At 38.7% G+C, this 21,120-nt stretch overlaps 1 protein-coding gene across 2 annotated transcripts in view; it reads right to left on the bottom strand.

Moving 5' to 3' along the window:
* Nucleotides 1–279: 279 nt before the first annotated feature.
* The window catches only part of EIF2S3 (eukaryotic translation initiation factor 2 subunit gamma), a 30,048-nt gene continuing 9,207 nt past the window's right edge, over nucleotides 280–21,120 (bottom strand). For both annotated transcript variants that reach the window (XM_067023604.1, XM_067023605.1), the window contains exons 5-16: nucleotides 16,112–16,375; nucleotides 15,515–15,578; nucleotides 14,415–14,542; nucleotides 14,203–14,324; nucleotides 11,986–12,080; nucleotides 10,549–10,707; nucleotides 9,473–9,607; nucleotides 7,882–7,976; nucleotides 7,317–7,461; nucleotides 5,442–5,611; nucleotides 4,891–5,063; nucleotides 280–697 (exon numbers count right to left, since the gene is read on the bottom strand). In XM_067023604.1, coding sequence (XP_066879705.1) covers nucleotides 634–697; nucleotides 4,891–5,063; nucleotides 5,442–5,611; nucleotides 7,317–7,461; nucleotides 7,882–7,976; nucleotides 9,473–9,607; nucleotides 10,549–10,707; nucleotides 11,986–12,080; nucleotides 14,203–14,324; nucleotides 14,415–14,542; nucleotides 15,515–15,578; nucleotides 16,112–16,180 — 1,419 coding nt within the window. In that variant the 5' untranslated portion in view covers nucleotides 16,181–16,375 and the 3' untranslated portion in view covers nucleotides 280–633. The remainder of the gene's footprint in view (nucleotides 698–4,890; nucleotides 5,064–5,441; nucleotides 5,612–7,316; nucleotides 7,462–7,881; nucleotides 7,977–9,472; nucleotides 9,608–10,548; nucleotides 10,708–11,985; nucleotides 12,081–14,202; nucleotides 14,325–14,414; nucleotides 14,543–15,514; nucleotides 15,579–16,111; nucleotides 16,376–21,120) is intronic.

The raw sequence follows: 21,120 nt of genomic DNA on the forward strand, positions 1-21,120 counted from the left end.
AGGGCATCACAGGGAGAGGATGAGAACTTCGGGCTCTAGCTTCCTGTGTTCTAGTCCAGAAAAAAAGGTGAAAGAAAGGTGTGTCCATGGGAACAAGCCCTCATGCCTGAAAGGACAATTTTATTTGAACCTATTAATTTGTCACTCAAAATTAAAAAGATAAAAGCAACATAAAATATGGGGTAAAGGGAAGTTGGTCTTCAAGAATTTGTCTTCAAGTTTTTACTGATAACAATAATCCTTCAAGCCTGGAGCTACTCAAAGACGAATCATGAAAAGTAAGAAGAAAAATTTTATTTCAAACAGATTCAGTGGTATGTGTGCTACAGCAAAGGCTGGTTGTAGCAGTTTCCTTTCAAACCTGCACTAATGTATAAATTAGACATTATTTGGGAATGACTAATTTCTGGTAAAATGTAGATGCAATATCCAACATTATGTCAATTTTTACATTTATTGTAGCCCCTATTTTAGTACCAGAGGTTAAATTTTCATCACCAAAAAATGAGAATAACCTTACAGCTACTCCTAAGGTAATGAGCTGTGAAATTAATTCCTCACTATTGCTTTGAAAATATACCCCTAGGTTGTTAAGATAAATTCCGACTTCATCCAAATCTTTTATTTAATTCTTCAGTCATCATCTACTGTTGGCTTGATTGTCACTCCTCTTCTTATTTGACCCCAACCAATTAAACTGCAAAATGAAAGTAAAAGAAATCATGAATTTTATATCCATTTCATTATCATTACCACATAATCACATGACATAACTAGTTTTACTGGCCTATTTGCTAAATCTAAATTTGTTTCCAAAACCTGCTCCTTCAGAAAGAAAGCTCACACTATCTTCTTAGACCCAGAGAGATGGGCTCTAGCCAGAAGGAATGATAGGAAAAGCAAACGAAAAGGTGTTAGTATACACATGCTCATCTTCACTCTTATCAAAATATACCTGCCCCTCAGAACCACTAATGAAGAACCTTCCAGTCTGCCCAAGGAACCATGCTTATACATAAACCACCTGTCTGATTTTTTTTTTTAAATTTCATTCTCTTTTCCTCTTTGAAAAATGTTTTTATGTTTCATTCTGTTTTGTTTTTTAACCATTCACAGCACTTCAACGGATCACCATGGCTTGCTTTATCATGACTTTAGCTGGTAAAGGAAATTAAGAGAAGACCTAGAGGACTAGACAATCTATAAACAGATTACTCCCAAGAGCAGAGGGATTCCTGCTCCTTCTCTCTTTCAATGTCTGCTCTAGTCACCGGGCAGACCAGACTGCTATCTCAACTGTAGCTTCTAGAACAGAACTTACCTAAGCACGGGTTCAAAACAACAAATCTAAAGAACATAAGGATCATTCAGATGCTTTCATTTCTTTTAACATACTTGCTAATTTTTAAGCAACGTATAAAATTTCATTTGGGTAGAATCCTCTTACAATATTAGTAGACAGGGACCTCACTGGTGGTCCAGTGGCTAAGACTCTGTGCTCCCAATGCAGGGGGACCGGGTTCAATCCCTGGTCAGGGAACTAGATCCCACATGCTGCAACTAAGAGTTCACGTGCCACAACTAAAGCTCCCGCATGCAGCAACGAAGATCCTGTGTGCCACAACTAAGACCTGGCGCAGCCAAAAAAAAAAAAAAGAAAAAAAAGGGAAAAAGACACAAAAAGATCATTCCCTTTTTTTTTTTTTTTGCAGTACGCAGGCCTCTCACTGTTGTGGCCTTTCCCGTTGCGGAGCACAGGCCCCGGACGTGCAGGCTCAGCGGCCATGGCTCACAGGCCCAGCCGCTCCGCGGCATGTGGGATCCTCCTGGACCGGGGCACGAACCCATATCCCCTGCATCAGCAGGCGGACTCTCAACCACTGCACCACCAGGGAAGCCCCATTCCTTTTTTTTAAAATACACTGTAAATCAGTATGTCTATAACAGCAAATAGTATAATCACACAAGAAAGTAAAATCAAGCTGGCATAAATCATGATGAAGCAGAAATGATTTACTTAAAAGAGAACAAAAAGTTTAACTCTGTCTAAATTAGAGAGTAATAATTCATATCTTCTGAACAGTAAATGGTGAGAGACCATCCTGAGGCACTGTACCAGGGAAGCCTTAATAAGGGAGGTAGGTAATGAGAAAAAAACAAAGGCAAGGGTGATTTGAGTAATTATGGGGACAATCAGGACACAGAACAGTCTAATTTAGAGGGTTTATATGAGACAAAGCAGGAGAAACTTAAAATTCGTTCAAGCAGGCTTCCAGAAAGGTCCTAAATATCAGAAAGTAGTGGGAAGCTACTAAAAATTACTGAGTACAGCATGAAAAAATGTTTTACAAGATTAATTTTGACTGAGTGCTTAAGTAACAGTGGAAGAGGCAAATTAGGAATCTTTTGCTATAACTTTTATGTGTGAAATGATGGTGGTATGGGCTATAATGAGGTCACACAGAATAGAAAGGAAAGAGGAGATTCAGTAACTAACCAGGAAAAGAGAAAAGAGACAGGAGTCAACAATATGTGCATGTTTCCTAGCTCTATCCACTCAAAGTGCCCCGAAGCAACAGCACCTTAGGAGCAACAAGCACACACAGCACCCGTATCTGCATTTCTAATACCATTTCCCACTAAAAGGAACCAAGGCCCCCTCAGGAGAAATGACCAATTTTAAACTGGAGCAGGGGAGAGATACAAGATGATTCCAGAACATCTTGTGCCACAAAGTAAGGAACTGTCCAAAAAACAAAAACAAACCCAATGGGGAAATATTGAGGCTTGCTAAGTCCCAACCTGTCCATGGGGTTGCTATCTGCTTCGTAAAACAAAGCAGAGGGTTTGTCTTCTAAGAAAAGTCATCTTCTCTGAAAAAGCCTCTTATGTATTTGGCTTTGGCATCCTCCCAAGGTAGGAGGGCAGGGACTGATTCTGGGTTTTCAGTTGAGGTAGAGAAGACAGTGGCTATTACCAGAAAGTCCAGAGTGGGATGTAGTTACCTCCAAAATGCATCACTGCTAACCTAGCCTGGGTTTCATGACAGTCATAGAAATGGATTCCTTAATAATAGGTTAAAAAAAAAAAAGGGGGTGAAATGTCAAAAGGACATAGGAGTCACTTAAAGGGTCTCTACTGGACAAATCCTCAACAATTTGGGTATCAAAATAAATAAGAACAGGTTATCACCTCACACCAGTCAGAATGGCCATCATGAGAAAATCTACAAACAATAAATGCTGGAGAGGGTGTGGAGAAAAGGGAACCCTCTTGCACTGTTGGTGGGAATGTAAACTGATACAGCCACTACGGAGAACAGTACGGAGGTTCCTTAAAAAACTAAAAATAGAACTACTATACGACCCAGCAATCCCACTACTGGGCATATACCTGAGAAAACCATAATTCAAAGAGTTATGTACCACAATGTTCATTGCATCAGTTTTACAATAGCCAGGACATGGAAGCAACCTAAGTGCCCACTGACAGAAGAATGGATAAAGATGTGGTACATATATACAATGGAATATTACTCAGCCATAAAAAGGAACGAAATTGGGTCATTTGTAGAGACACAGATGCATCTAGAGACTGTTATACAGAGTGAAGTAAGTCAGAAAGAGAAAAATAAATACGTGTATTAAAGCATATATGTGGAACCTAGAAAAATGGAACAGATGAACCCGTTTGCAAGGTAGAAAAAGAGACACAAATGGAGAGAACAAACTTGGCGGGGTGGAGAGGTGGTGGTGGGATGAATTGGGATTGACATATATACACTAATATGTATGAAATGGATAACTAATAAGAACCTGCTGTATAAAAAATAAATAAAATTCAAAAATTCAAATAAATAAATAAGAACAGTAATGAATCATAACCTACTGAATAAAATAGGATGCCATGAGTGCTTATTGTAACTAGATAATAACGGGGTAGAAAAAAAAAAAATAACGGGGCAGAAAGAATGACAAATGATAAATGAGGAGTGGTGGAGCTGGGGGATGTTTACACCATCTTGTAAACACTATAATCAAGCTCAATTCAGACAAAAATCATCATCACTGGATGCTAAATCCAGCTGGGTGGGATTTCATGAGGAGCAGGCTATTTGCATAGAGTCGCCCCACAGAACACTTATTTACAAGGGTAAAAAAGAGTAACCATATAGTGGAGAAACTGGCTAACACCTTGACTGCATGATCAAAATTAACTTCAACAAGGAGGAATCAGATATCACGTGTCTTTGGCTGTGACTCCCTAAGGAGAGACATCACCACCTACACGAAAGTATTCCAACCAAGAATACATGACCTGAACCTACTCTTAGGAAATACCAAGTAAACCCAAACTGAGGAGCAGTCTAGAAAGGAACTAGCTTGTATTCTTCAAAATTGCCAATGACAAGACAAAGAAAGGCTGAGGAAGTTCCAGATTAGAGATCAAGAGACATAAAAACCAAATGCAATGCATGATCCTAGACGGGGGACACAGAGGATATTACTGGAAGAAGTGATAAAACTGGAAAAGACTGTAGATTTCAGTATTTTAACAATGTTAAACTTGTTAAGTGGTTATATAAGAGAATATCCTTGTTTTTAGGAAATATACACCAAAGTATTAGACATCAAGGGGCAACCTATTCCTCAAATGGTTCAGAAAAAGATAAGGGAGATATTAAACCTAACTTCACTGGTTTTCACATAGGTTGTGTCTATCACAAATCAGGCCTAGAAATACAGATTTCTAAGTCATTCGAATAAACAGTTGAGAGTTGAAACCACAGTACAGTAACTGATGCGTTCAAGGTAAAGTGTGTTTGTGCGTGTGTTAAGAAAACTGATTCTGACTTTTTTCTTAGACACTGACAAAGGCTAATAAACTTACCGCCAGTGCTTCTCAACTCTTCGGCTAAGTGCAATTTTTTCTCCTACTTCTGTGCACACAGGATTAGTCAAAACGATTTTGCCCAAATCAGCCTTGACTGCACTAACTCTTCCTCCTGTCGACAGGGATCCTATGTTCACCATAAGCACTTCATTCTTAGACAGCTTTTGCACCTAGGGAAATCAAGGGGGGAAAAATAAACCCCAAAATTAAGAAAATGCTTTCCAAATAACTGCTTATTTTCCTACAACCTTGCCAACAAAAGATGTCAGCAATTTTCCATCTCTGCCAACCTGATCTCAGTAAGACTTTTTAAAAAAATCACATGGATAATAGGCATTATCATGTCACTGTCATACATGACAGACTGTTTCCTGTTTTGTTTTACTTTGAACTGACTGCCATATAGAAGTCCTCAATTTTCAGGAAGTCAAATTTATCTACCTCTTCTTTTTTCTTAGTCCCATGTTAACTGAAAAGAAATGAACCTCAAAACTGGTCTTAACTTCACTGTCACTTTTTTTGGAACAGGAATCACAGAAAGCACTTACTTTTGCTGCTTTCTTGTCTCCTTCAGTGCGTACACCTAGAAGCCGTCTAAGCAGGAAATAGGAAATTTCCAGTTCTGTGAAGATCTCAGGTAAAGCTCCAACTGCACCAAGTACCTGCCCCACCATTCTGTCAGCCCGGCACAAAGTGGGGTCAATTTTTGTTCCAACTCCTAATACAAAATAAGATATACATTTTATTGTTCAACATTTTATTTCCTATAAAGCTGTTTACCCAAAAAACTTAGTCAAACGAGTACAGCATATACCTATACATTTTAATACACACTTATATTTTCATACTCATGTATTAGCTACATAGATGTGACAAAATATCTGTTTTATGTGAAGAAACAGAACTGTAAACTCATGGGTTAGCTGGGCATTTGAGAACAGAAAGATTCTCTTGATTTAAATTCTAAGCAAAGGACAAACAGAGCTAAGAGCCTAACTCAAAAATGAGCCTGAATATCCTTAATGAAGGTTGAAAAGATACGAAATTCACAATGAGTAGTTTTCAGGATATTTGCTGCCATTTCTCCCCTGGAAGGCTGATCAAAAAGATAGCGTAAAGACTTTATATGATTCCTGGGATCCACTTCAAAATAATTTAGCTGTATGTCTTTCAAGGAGAAGAGGGAAGAAGATACAAAGATGAGGCAAGAATAGTAAAGTGCTGGGAATTCCTGGAGGTCCAGTGGTTAGGAGTTGGTGCTCTCACTGCCGTGGGCCCAGGTTCCGGGGAACTAACATCCCGCAAACCGCGTAGCGTGGCCAAAGTAGAAAAAAAAAAAAAAAGAGTGGTAAAGTATTAACTGTTGAACCTGGGTGGTGGCTACATGACCACACATTACACTACATTACACTATTCTCTCTACCTTTATGTTTGAAAAGTTCCATAAGTTAAATTTTAGAAGTCTCCAGAGTTTCCTTGTTTACAAAACAAACAAAAAGGATAAAATTATACACGGTAAACTCCTAATTACCAGATACAACAGAAAAATGAATTATATAGTCAAACACCAGAGAAAAAAAGACAAACTCCTTTACCAAATGTTTTCCTCTTTAATCCAAAAGTTATAGTACCTCTAATTCTCACTGTATCTTGCCTTTTTCTGGGTATCTGGTAATACACTACTGTATGAGATCAGAAGATCCATAAATTATCTCAGTAATTCCAACATAACGGAAGTTATCTTCTTTAATTCCCACCTCAGTGTAACTATGATCTGACATAATTCAGCTGACATTTGTGGGTAACTCTCCATTTGCAAAACATACATTAAAAAAAACAAAAACAGGGGGCTTCCCTGGTGGCGCAGTGGTTGAGAGTCCGCCTGCCGATGCAGGGGACACGGGTTCGTGCCCCGGTCCGGGAAGATCCCACGTGCCGCGGAGGGGCTGGGCCCGTGAGCCATGGCCGCTGAGCCTGCGCGTCCGGAGCCTGTGCTCCGCAACGGGAGAGGCCACAACAGTGAGAGGCCCGCGTACCGAAAAAAAAAAAAAAAAAAAAACCCAAAAAAACAAAAACAAAAAACCACCACCACTCTACCCCCAAAACCATGTAGGCTAAAAAATAAGTATAGTTAGGTATTTTAAATGATAGGACATAAAACTTACTTTGTTACTGCTAAAAAGGAGCTACTTTAAAAAACTAAACCAAAATTCTACTTTATGTTTAAAAATAATTTTTACAAACACATGAAACCATCTTATGACCTAAAATCAACAGCTTAACCACATGTTCCTCTACCCCATTCAATTATTAAACATCAAATTAAAAATCTATAATATATCTTTATGAGTAATATGTTTCTCATGAAAAGTACCATGAACATCCACAAATTAAAAACGCAGGGATGAGAGAAAAATCTTTACCAATAAGACCTCCTGGAGCAGCATACTGGAGATCATTATGCTCTGCAAAAAGTGATACAATTTTGGAAAAGATGGGTTTACACATGAGCTTTCCTTCACTATCTTTGGAAACAATACCAGGTCTGACTTCTATCTCCTGGCCCACCTGTAAAAATACAAATTAGTGATTAGAATTTGTGGGACAACACGATTTCCATTACATACAAAAAGTCCTAACAGGAAGACCACAAAACTGAAAAGCAATCCTTTCTCTATTTCAAAGATCACTATTTTTAAAAAAAAGATGTGGGCGAGATCTTCAAAACCAGAACCATCCAAATGTTTCAAACTACCTACCACACAGGCCTATCACCACATAAATTGTGCTCCATATTCATAGAAGCCTATAAAGTTAGAGGTCAAACACACTCAAAAGATATAATAGTAAACAAAGAAGTCTATATCAAGTACTAGACACCAGGAATAAAAAAATTATTTTTCAATTTGGAGTGTTCATACTATTTTCCTAATTAAGACAAGAGAAAACCAAACAAAATAAAAACACAACAACCAAAACCTAGTTTACCTTTAATACTCCTTTTAGAATACTACCACCAGCTACACCCCCCTTAAGGTCATCAACTTCACAGCCAGGTTTGTTGACATCAAAGGATCTAATAACTAAAAAAAAACACAAAAGAAATTAAAGCCAATTCTATTCACTTTAACTTCAGAAAAATTTGATTAAGTTAACTTCTCTAAAATAGTAGACACGTAAGATTTATACAAGGGGGACTTTGTGACAAAATCTAATATTATCCCAACTAAGTATACTGCAACCTTAATTACAATGGAAAAAGTGGAAATAACTTAAAAGTCCATTGATAGGAGGCATAAAATGGTACACCCATAGTATGGAGTATCATGCAGCTATTAAAAAAGAATGTTAGAGCACACGTAATGATGTGGAAGGATAACCTTCATATATTGTTAAAGGAAAAAGAAAAAACTAGTTATGCATAGTATGACCCCACTTCCACAAACAAAAACTAAAACAAGAAATGTGTATATGTTTATACATGATGATATGAACAAACAGAAAGGTGCGGGAATAGTACACACCAACTGTTAACTTTGGTTACTTCAGGGCTAAGGGGCGAGGCAGGGAGACTATAGACCTTTTTCTTCATATACCTCTATATTGTATGATTTCTGCATTAAAAATGTAGTTTTAAAACTTCAAAACAACCCTAGGATTGGACTTCCTTGGTGGCGCAGTGGTTAAGAATCCACCTGCCAATGCAGGGGACAAGGGTTCGATCCCTGGTCCGTGAAGATCCCACATGCCATGGAGCAACTAAGCCCGTGTGTCACAACTACTGAGCCTGCGCTCTAGAGCCCACGAGCCACAACTACTGAGCCGGTGCACCTAGAGCCCATGCTCCGCAACAAGAAGCTCGTGCACCGCAACGAAGAGTAGCCCCGGCTTGCCGCAACTAGAGAAAGCCCACACACAGCAACAAAGACCCAACACAGCCAAAAGATAGATAAATAAATAAATAAATAAATTAAAAAAACCCCCAAAACAAAAAAACCCACAACCCTAGAACTATGTGACCTGCAATTTGGTCTTGAGAGCAGTTATTATTAACAAGGGGTACACATCACAATCACCCAAGAGAACCCTTCTCACAATACACGGTGGGGGGGGTGTCTGGATGAAGGGAGGGGTTCAAATGTCTGTTTTGAAAAGGCTCCTATATCTATGTAGAAATCACGAGTTTAGATGATCAAATTATACCAATATTGGTACTATGAACTTAAATAAGTTCAAAGACATGAAAATCTTCATTAATGGTACAATGAAATAATTTGTATGGAAATTCTAATATCCTGCTCCTGACTAAAACGTAATTCCATACAGAATAATGCATTACTCCATCTCAACCGCGTAACATATCACATACCAAGCACAAAAAGACTAAAAGTTCCTTCTGTATTCAAAACTTTCTCTCATCAGTAATGCAATCTAGCACTGCTAATACAATCTCAGAATTGAGTTAAAAAAATTTTTTATGGAGATTGTAATTTATTATCACCTCTGCAGAAATCATTGCTGATTCCCTTAAAGAGGAATCACCAATGTGGAAAAGATCAGACAAAATCCTATCACTTACCAATAAGTCGGGGTTCTGAAGTAAAGTCTCTTGGGGGTACTGGAATTTTCTTTACTATGTACTCGCAGACAACTTCAATATTGTATTTCAGCTGAGCAGAAATTGGAATAATAGGAGCTCCTTCTGCTACTGTACCTATAAGACAAAATTCAGAAAGATCAAAATTCTTCAGTTTTACAGAACTTGTTCTTTACATATTACAGGAAACAGTTAAGATTACTAAAATAGATGCCTAAACATCCCCCAATGCCAGCAACAGGTAGAAAATGATAATTCCTTTTAGAAAAGTGTCAGTATTCTATGTTTGCTTTTGCTCCTGAAAATGAATATTATTGCATTTAAGGGGAAAAAAAGTCAAAATATATTAACAGATATATTTAATACACCAAAATGATAAAACTGCTCAAAGGAATAAAATACTAACACTCCTGGGAAAGAGCACTTTACTAGTTGAAAGATTCCTAATAACATGTAATTAACTTCCCAATACATGTCAAGATAAAATTATAGACTCTGCTAATCAAAGACTGATGGCATATATAGTATTTACTCCTTATTAATTAAATGTCAAACAGGCTGGTGAAAGAAATGGACCAAACACAATGAGATTTTAATCAAAATGATGTATTCTTTTTTGTTATGAGAGAACTAGGTGCATAGGAAATCAACCTTTCTAACAAGAAAAACAAGGCTAAGAGAGGGTCAAATGTCAATAATAAGATGTCTTCCCTGAAATGAAAAACACTGCTGTTAGAGGAAAGGAACACTAAAAGATAAAATAAATCATTGTCAGTTTCAGTTCTAAAAGTAGCTACTCAGTAAGAACAGTGTAAGACTGAAGTGTCTTTTTAATGGATTTTTTAAAAATTAATTAATTTTTTTGGCCATGCTGCGTGGCTTGGGGGATCTCAGTTCCCCGACCGGGGATTGAACCCACTCCCTCGGCAGTGAAAGTGCAGAATCCCAACCATTGGATCGCCACTGAATTCCGAAGACTTAAGGTTTTGTTTTTTTAAATGCTTTGTTTATTTTACTATCACTGAGGAGGATTTTTATTAAATATTATGGCTTCTTACCTTGTACAAATGCAAGGATCTGTTCATACTGTTCTTTAGCCTGGCTTTCCTTTACCAAATCAATTTTATTTTGTAGAATCAAAATATGCTTCAGTTTCATAATTTCTATAGCAGCCAGGTGCTCAGAAGTCTGGGGCTGAGGACAAGACTCATTACCAGCTAAATGATAAAGAATAAAAAAGATGCATGAGAATTAGCTAGAAATATTTGTCAGAATAGGCAAATCCATAAGAGACAGAAGGCAGGTTAGTGGTTACCAGGGACTGAGGGAAAGGGGGATCAGAGTAATTGCTTAATGGGCACAGGGTTTCCTTTTGGGGTGATGAAAATGTTCCAGAACTAGACAGTGCTGACACTTGTAGAACACTGTGAATGTACTTAACATCACTGAATTGTATACTTTAAATGGCTAAAATGCTAAATTTTGTGTTTTGTGTATTGCACTACCAAAAAAACACTAGCTGACATCTAAAAAAGGAAACGCTTGAATGCCCTAGCCCTACTCAAGGCAAAAGTCCTGGATCGTTGCCGAGCATCCACCTTTGCCCCTGCTTCATCCACTGTGTCTGGATTCACTGGAGCCTCCTGTTCATTTGGCTCTCTTCCCTGGTCCTAAGCCAAAAGCTTGGAACCCACAAGTTTGGCATCTCAGGGTCTGCCCTTAGCTTTTGCTCAGGCATAAGGAAGAGCCCTCTGGCTGTCGAGTCTTAGAGACATTCTGGCCCAGTCAAGCTCCTGAGAGGCAGAGAGTAATTAAGGGAAGACACTTAACACAGTCCATGAATTTCAGCTACTATCAGAGGCTACTCCCTAACAAACCGAGGGAAGAACACTAAAAACAACCACTGGTATTATAAAGAAATAGGTATGTTTTTTGGGCACCTAAAGCATCATCCTAAGTGATGATGTTCAGGTGTCCTGTGCTATATCCACTCGGCATACTTTTAAAAATTGTATCCCATAGCAACAAAATCTCTTCACAGCTCACATAAGGAAGGTGGCACAACAACAGCCTTGAAAACCCGAATTCATCTAGACATCAGCATTTATTATGAATGATTTGCATCTAAATAAAACCATTATACACCAGAGCTGCAGTAGACAACTCAAAGATGCACACACACACAAAAATACATGTACTTTTACATGTAAATATAAAACTAATAAGTCATTTCATGTGATCTAAGGGGAGGAAATGCACTATTGATTTTTTTCAAATATATACTACCAAAAGAATTCTCACATCTGTCCTAGGTCTATTTTTAGTATTTTGTGATAGCTGGTAGACAAGGATATCATCCTGGTTGACATGTTAGTTCCCATTTCCGTCACCTTTAGGTAATGGATGTGGCCCTTAAAGGCCTTAGTTTCCCTTTAAATAGTCCATCTTGGATTTGCTCCACAATGATTTGTCCAAACCACTTCTAACATATTTACCTATCAACAGAAGAGCTGCATCCATCACTGCGGCACCGTTCAGCATAGTAGCCATCAAAATATCGTGGCCAGGACAGTCAACAAAGGAAACATGTCTAACAATTAAAAAACAGCAATCAGTCCTAAGATCAATCAATACTTCAACATTCGAGTTACAGATTTCCTAAAATTAAATCCCTTTAAATATAGAATATGAATATTACATATAAATATGAAATAAGAATATGGAAATAATTCTTATTTCTGTAAAGTCAAGTGGTTACAGGACTTGGTGCTTCTAGACCTTAAAAATAAGATTACCTACTGGCTCAATTATACTTCAGAAACAAACAAACAATAAAACTCATAGAGAAAGAGATCAGATTTGTGACTACCAGATCTGTGGTTACCAGAGGTGGGGGATGGAGGGCAGGGGAATCGAATGAAAGCAGTCAAAAGGTACACACTTTCAGTTATAAGATAAATAAGTACTAGAAATATGACGTACAATATGATAAATATAGTTAACACCACTGTTTGTTATACATGAAAGTTGTTAACAGAATAAATTGTAAGAGTTCTCATCATAAGGAAAAAATTTTTTTTCTACTCATTTAAGTTTATACGAGATGATGGATGTTCACTAAACTTATTGTGATCATCATTTCACGATGTATGAAAGTCAAATCATTATGCTGTATACCTTAAGCTTATACAGTGCTGTATGTCAATTATAGCTCAATAAAACTGGAGGGAAAAAATAAAATATAAAAAGAACAACAACAAAAATTACCTACTGGCTGAGAGTAAACTCACTGCAGATCATTACAAAGCAAATGAAATTAGCTATGTGTAGAAATAACGGGATACAAAAACTCCCAAATCCAATCAAAGTGAAAATGGTATAAAGTATATACTGGGAATGTCATTGATTTGAAAGCTAAACCAGTGTTAACAGAATGGGCAGTGCCATCTAAAAAAATTTCCAAAAACTTCTCTAGTATCTTGAAAAGCTGGAACTGCCCATCTGAAGTGCAGACGGCAGCACCATTTAAACAAAATTATGCTACTCATTCGGAATCATTATTTTTAATAATTGTATGCTCACACTCACGATCTAAAATAGGGGCAGCAGACTGGCCCACTGCCATAACCACTCATGCACATCATGTCTGCTTTCACAACACAAGAGCAGAAATGAGTAGCTGCAAAGAGAATCTATGGCCTGCAAAGCTGAAAATATTTACTATTGGGCCCTTTGCAGGAAAAGTTTGCTGACATCTGATAAGGGCCACAACTAGGGTGAGGCAAGTGAGCCACTCGCCCTAGGTGCAAAATTTAAGGGGGTGCCCAAAAAAACCCAGTAATCAAACCAAACAATATTTAAATTTAATATTTAAAAAAATCAAAATTCATGCAAAAAATCCATGATGAACAAAATTCAAAAATTTAAATGAAAACAGGATCAGCAACAATGCCATGCCAAAAGCAAATCAAACAAAAAACCCCAAGTGATAATGAAAAGGAAAACACTAGTAGTTTGAGCTGTCGGGGAACTAAGATCCCACAAGCTGCACAGTGGGGCCAAAAAAAATTTTTTTTTAATTTAAATATAAATGAATAAATAATACTATTTATCTTGATTACCGAGGCCCTTTTTCTTTTCTTTTCTTTTTAAAGCTTCTCCCTCCCCTTAAACTTTGGGCTTCATTCGCCTCTCCCTAGTCCCAGCTCTGCCCCAACCTACAATTTCTTTGTGGAATATCCCCAAACCCCATAAACATTGCTGGGTGGATGACAGTATCCTCTAATAAAGAATAAGTATATGCAACCATATTCAGAAAACAGATGGGTAACAAGCCAGTGTATTTAAAAAATGTGATTAAGAATGGCTTTGTTCTCCTCTAAGAAACAGAAACAACACTGTTTAAGAGAAATTTAGGAGGCCTGGCAAAAAGAATCCCTTAAATCCATTGAGCTGTGTTTCCCTCCATTTCATTCTGCTTATGTAATACTTTTCCTTTGGAGAACTTACATGTACATCTCTTAATGTACGTTTAAATACGTGACTTTTCAAATTATTGTCATTATGGACAAGAAAAACAAAATAATGCAAAAAAAAAAGCCATTCAACAATTAGGTTCACTGTTTAAAATCTCAGTGAAATATTTCAAAAAGCACAAATCACACAACAACAAAATATGAAGTGTAAAGTGTTTTTAGCAGAAAAGAGGTCACCTGACTAATTTGAAGTTCCCTTTGGTCCCTGGAATATCTGTAGGAAACTCATCGGGTGTACTACTTCCACAGGATCTATAACATTCTGGCCGAGGACAACTTGGGTCGTCAAGTTTATAAATCTAAAAGTTCCAATGAAAAAAAGACTTGGATTTGTTATCTGCACATTCAACAATTGAAGTTAGTTTCTAATTTCACTGTACACAGCTCACCTTAGCATTAGCATAGCCAAGTTTGATTGTAATATTTCTTTCTAGTTCATTTTTGAACCTGACAGTGTGAACTCCAGAAATAGCTTTTACAACCGTAGACTTCCCATGAGCTACATGACCAATTGTACCTATAGACAAAGTACAAAAAAATTAATTCATGTGCATTCAGTTACACAACATATTTTTTCAGTTTTAGAGGAGAAAACCCAAAGCCATAACTCACTGTAAATATCAAAGTAAAACTAATAGTGACTTCAATTTCTCCTCCTACACATCCTTGATTACAAAAAACTTACTCTGATACAGGACTGAGGAGAACTTTCCATGTAACCGACAACCTTCTTTTAAACCATACTCAGCATAATAAAAGCTATCCATCTTATGTTTTTACTCACAGAAAAGAATGCCTTCATTTAAAATAAACACTTGGTAAAAAGTACATGAAATCTTGTATTTCAAGAAACTTTCCAGCATTTTCAGAGTGAAGTAAATAGGTATGAGGAGCCCTCACATAACAAAAAGGAATCCATGAAAACAAGAAAACAACTCAGGTATCATTACGGTAATGCTGTCAAGGGTAGCACATATCTTATAAGTTTTTAAAAGCCTCATGGAAGAGTCTTACTTTTAACTAGGTTTTACTGTGTTGTTTGTGCAGACTCTCAAATACTCCAAATTTACAATCAGTCAACATAACTTCTTCTCCAAAGTTCTATGTGCCAATTAAGAAAAAAATTGTCTAGTTAATAATAGCTTATGTATCAAACAAAACTTCAGCGTACTCTGCCCTTGCAATAACCCTGTGTGGCAAGTACAGTCGCGTTTCCCCATCTTCTTCAAAATGCTACATGACTACAATCACCTTATGCTATTAAACTTTTCTTATGTATTTATTGCTTCTTCTCGCCCAGTCTGTAAACTAGGCACGGGCAACATGGGCTACCCAAAAATATCTAGTAGGTGCTTGGCTCGCAAAAGCTGAACATCTATTTATAGAATATCTGCATCTTCATGTAATTCAGGTAATCACACAAAGGGAGAGGTTAAAATTAGTGGCCGGAGATCAATTAAGTCAGGTCTCCAAGTTATTCTTATCTTACCTATATTAATCGTGGCCTGTCTGCTGATAACTTCATGTGAAAGTGGCGTCAACTTGGTAACATCCTGCAATCGAACATTTTTATTTTAAATCGCTGTACATAAGACAAATCACAACTTCGACTTCACATTTGCTACCTACAGCTCTCCACCATTTGAGTAGCCCTGTTCTACTTCTAAAGCGCTTTTTCTGTACAAGCAACCTTGGACTCTGATGACTGGAAGCTGTAAAAGTCCTTCATCGTTACACACTGACTATGGGAGATGTGGAAGCTTGAGGTCCCCCAACCTTGAGAGCATTTTAGCACTGACAGTGTAGATACTCCCTTCCCAGACCTTCCAAACTGAAAAGCCTTAATGACACTGAACACTGTGACTTTCCAGCCGAATCATTCGGGAGGCTCGGGGTCCCACGACCGCATAGCCTCATTCCCAGCTCGCATACTAGCAGAGGCGCGTGGGGCGGCGCGAGCACGACTGAGGGCGCCGGGCTCCGAGTCTCCCGACAGCCCGGCACTGCCTCGTCTCAAAGCTTCCCGGAAGGCCCGGTCATCCCCACTCCTGAGCCCCTTCAGCATCCTGCCAGAGCGAAGACTTACCAAAGTGTTGAGATCTTGCCGAGAAAGGTGCGGCTGCCCTAAAGTCACACCAGCCTCGCCCCCCGCCATCTTGCCCGTAGAGGAAGGAAGTCGTCCGGGTGGCTGCCTGACCGTTCGCAAGCCCCCTTGTGCAGGGCGGAGCAGCGGAGGCGGGAGGGCCGACTAGGGCCCAGGCCTGGGAGAGGAAGAGAGCCGGTGCAGCGGAGGCCTCAATGCTTGGACTTTTCTCCCCATGGATTTGTACAGTGCCTGCCGCCAGGCTGACTAAAAAAACACAAGGCCAGTTTCAGGATTTATTCGCGTCAGACCTGTTGCATATTTGTGCAGGCAATGGTGAGGGCAGCCCTGAAAAAGGCCCCTTGCTAGGCTGGCGATGCAACCGACGCGCGCGCTGGGGAGGGTGTAGCCATTTCCGGTTCCCGTGGGGAGGGCTGAAAGAATTTCCCGAAACCTGGCATTCTTATCTGGGGTGTGAGGATAGACAGTGGGAATGTCCTTCTTTACCGATTTCTATAATTTAGTAAGGCGAGATCAGCTCCGGGTCCGGCCGGGGCCCTTGGCCGGAAAGTGGCCGCGCACCGAGCTGGCGGTGGAGAGGGCGCCCTCACGCGGAGGTTCCGCGGCCCAGGGAGGGCAAAAGCAAAGTCGTGTTCTCGGAGGGAGGTTTCTAGAGCCAGGGAGGCGGTCCATGATGGAGCTAGCACTGGATAGAAGTTAGGTGTCGTGAGAGCGCCCCAAATTTTTTTTAAGCCGATCCGAATTTCCATCTCTATTTTCTTTACTCTTGTTTCTAAATATTCAATGTACTTTTTCTGCAGCTAATGAAAAGTGAAGGTCTTCAAATGTCATGTTTGAGAGTACAAATAGTATTCAGTGGAAATTGGGAGTCATCAAATATGGTTTTTTATCCCAAGAACATAAAACAATCTGTACATACTTTTTTTTTTTTTTTTTTGTGGTACGCGGGCCTCTCACCGTTGTGGCCTCTCCCGTTGCGGAGCACAGACTTCCGGCGCGCAGGCTCAGAGGCCATGGCTCACGGGCCCAGCCGCTGCGCGGCATGTGGGATCCTCCCGGACCCGGGCACGAACCCGTGTACTCCTGCATCGGCAGGCGGACTCTCAACCACTGCGCCACCAGGGAAGCCCCATATACATACATATTTTTTGTAAACCTTAAATGTAAGAAAATATAGTTAAAAATCACCTGCTCTAAAATCAAATGTAAAATTATTCTTTGGGGATTTGTTTTTTAAAACAGTGAAAAAAGGCTTCCCTGGTGGCGCACTGGTTGAGAGTCTGCCTGCCGATGCACGGGTTCGTGCCCCGGTCCGGGAAGATCTCACGTGCCGCGGAGCGGCTGGGCCCGTGAGCCATGGCCGCTGGGCCTGCGCGTCCGGAGCCTGTGCTCCGCAAGGAGAGAGGCCACAACAGTGAGAGGCCGCGTACCGGGGGAAAAAAAAACAAAAAACAGTGAAAAAGGCAAAGAGTAGTGAATATACTAAAGATATTTATAATCTCTGACTTATTTTAATATACTTGGAATTTTGTTTCTGGTAAGAGCTATTGCTTTCTTGACTTCCTGATTTTCAGTAAAATGTGCATATAATAACAAACTATTCTGTATGAAAAAAACAACTCCGAGAATACCCACTTCTTCACTGGAACGATTACCAATAAATCGGTATTTTAAAATTTAAAGATTTTTGAGACTTTCTTAACCCCTTTTTCGTCGTGTTAAAAGGAATTACAGTAGGTTTCATTTCTCTTCATGCATTTCTACACTTTACAAATTTTCTATCATGTACAGGTCTTCATTTCTAGCCAGAAAAAAAATGTAAGGAGAAATGAGTAAGTATTTCAGTTACCTGTGGTCATTGAATACTTAAGCAAGATTAAAATTAATATATGTTTTCTATCAGAGAAAGACAAATACCACATGATATCACATATGCGGAATCTAAAATATGACAAATGAACTTATCTACGAAACAGAATCACAGACATAGAGAACAGACTTCTGGTTGCCAAGGGGGAGGGGGAGTCGGGGAGGGATGGATTGGGAGTTTGGGATTAGCAGATGCAAACAATTATATATAGAATGGATAAACAACAAGGTCCTACTATATAGCGCAGGGAACTATATTCAGCATCCTGTGGTAAACCATAATGGAAAGGAATATGAAAAAGAATATATATATGTATAACTGAATCAGTTTGCTGTACAGCAGAAATTAACACATTGTAAATCAACTATATTTCAATAAAATAAACATTTTGTACACATATATGTTTACATATATAAAACATATATATATGTTTTCTATCACACAAGTTTTGGGTACAACAATTAACCTAAAATAGGAAGTTACATTTCAATAAATGCATTCATTGGTTAAGTGATGGTAGAAACTGTACAATATATTGTACATATATGTATGTACATGTATATTGTATATATACAATATATTTGTATATTGTATTTAATTCCTAAATTTGAACAAATTTAACTTCTAAATTTCGAATTTATCTTACATTCTCAATAGTTATACTGTACCAGCCAATTCAGAAAACCCACTGAGGTAATAAAGATGTGGAATTAGTGGTGATGGTTACACAACTGCAAATATACTAAAAAACAGTGAATTGTACTGTTTAAAAGGGTGACTCTTATGGTATGTGAATTATATCTCAATAAAAAATATAAAATTTGTTGGTAACAGTATATAATATGCTTCACTGTCAGAAACTTTTATTGGAAGTAGAAATGTCACTGAAAATAATGCTATTAATAATAGTATTAACATTGGCTCCAACTTGGGGAATTCCCTGGCGGTCCAGTGGTTAGGATTCGGCGCTTTCATGGCCGGGGCCTGGGTTCAATCCCTGGTCGAGGGGAACTAAGATCCCACAAGCTGCAAGGCGCGAGAAAAAACTAAAAGTATACAATTCAATGCTTTTAAGCAAATTTACAGAGTTGTGCAACCATCACAATCCAGATTTTGAACATTTCCATCACCCCAAAGAGATCCCTCATGTCAATCCCATTTGCAGCCCATTTGCAGTCAATCCCCGTATCCACCTCTGGCCCCAGGCAACCACTAGTGGTCTTTCTCTATATATAGATTTGCCTTTCCTGGACATCTTATATAAATGGAATCATACAATATGTGGTCTTTTGCTTCTGGCTGCTCTCACTTAGCATAATGATTTTGAGGTTCATCCATGTTGTAGCATCTATCAGTAGTAGTTCATGCCTTTCTATTGCTGAATATAATTCCATTTTATGGACATAACGCTTTTGTTGATCCATTCACCAGTTGATGGATATTGGGATTGTTTCCACTTTTGGGGTGTTGTGAATAATATTGCTATGAACATTTGTGTACAAGTTTTTATGAGAACATATTTTCCTTTATGTTGGTAAATATCTAGTTGTGCATTTGCTGAGTCCTATGGTAAATCTATGTTTAACATCTTGAGGAACAGCCTAATTTTTCCAAAGTGGCTGCACCATTTTACATTCCCAGCAGCAACATATGAGAGCTCATTTCTCCACCCCTTACCAATGCTTGATATTGTCTCTTCTTTTTATTGTAGACATTCTAGTAGATGTGGTTTTAATTTGCATTTCTCTAATGACTATGTTGAACATCTTTTCATATACTTAATAGCCATTCATATCTCTTCTTTGGTAAAATATCTATTTAAACCCATTTTAAAATTGGGTTGTTTATCTTATTATTGAGTTTTAAGAGTTCTTTATATATTCTGGATACAAGTCTTCATCAGATGCATGAGTTGCAAATGTTTTCTCCCAGTCTGTAGCTTGTCTTTTCATTTTCTTAATGGTGTCTGTGAAGAACAAGTTTCTACCTTTGATGAAGTCCAATTTATTTCTTCTTTTATGAATCTTGCTTTTGGTGTCAAATTTAAGAACACTTTGCCTAACCCAAGGACACAATGATTTACTCCTATGTTTTCTTTTTTAAAAAAATTTATTTATTTATTTTTATTTGTGGCTGCATTGGGTCTTCGTGCTGCACACGGGCTTTCTCTAGCTGTGGCGAGCGAGGGCTACTCTTCTCTACGGTGCATGGCTTTTCATTGCGGTGGTTTGTCTTGTTGCAGAGCATGGGCTCTAGGCGCGTGGGCTTCAGTAGTTGTGGCTCATGGGCTCTAGAACGCAGGCTCAGTAGCTGTGGCACACACAGTCTTAGTTGCTCCACAGCATGTGTGATCTTCCTGGACCAGGGCTCGAACCCGTGTCCCCTGCATTGGCGGGTGGATTCTTAACCATTGTGCCACCAGGGCACAATGTGCCCCTACTCCTATGTTTTCTTCTTAAAGGTTTATGGTTTCAGCTCTCACCTTTTGGGTCTGTGATCTATTTTGTGTATAGTGTGAGCTAAGGGTTTAACTCCATATTTTTGCATTTAGTTATCCAATTGTACCAGCACTATATACTGAAAAGACAATCCTTTTCCTATGGAATTGCCTTGGCACCTTTATCAAAAATAAATTGACCAAGGACTTCCCGGGTGGTCCCGTGGCTAAGCCTCTGTGCTCCCAGTGCAGGGGGCCCAGGTTTGATCCCTGGTTGGGGAACTAGATCCCACATGCCGCAACTAAGAATTTGCACGCCGCAACTGAAAAAAAAAAAAAAAGATCCTGCATGACATAACAACGATCCTGCATGCCGCAACTAAGACCCGGTGCAGCCAAATAAATATTTTTTAAAAAGAAATTGACCATATAAATGTTTACTTCTGGACTCTCTATTCTGTTCCATTGATCTACATATCTATCCTTACGCCAGTACCACAATGTCTTGATTTCTGTAGTTTTATAGTACATTTTGAATTTGGAATGTGTAAGTCCTTTAACTATGTTCGTTTTCAAAACTGGTTTGGCTCTTCTAGAGCCTTTTTATTTCCATATAAATTTCAGGATCAGCTTGTCAATTTCTGCAATAAAGCCTGCTGGGTTTTTGATAGGGATTTTATTTTG

This window comes from Kogia breviceps, chromosome X (assembly GCF_026419965.1).
Source record: "Kogia breviceps isolate mKogBre1 chromosome X, mKogBre1 haplotype 1, whole genome shotgun sequence".
Classification (NCBI taxonomy): Eukaryota; Metazoa; Chordata; class Mammalia; order Artiodactyla; family Physeteridae; genus Kogia; species Kogia breviceps.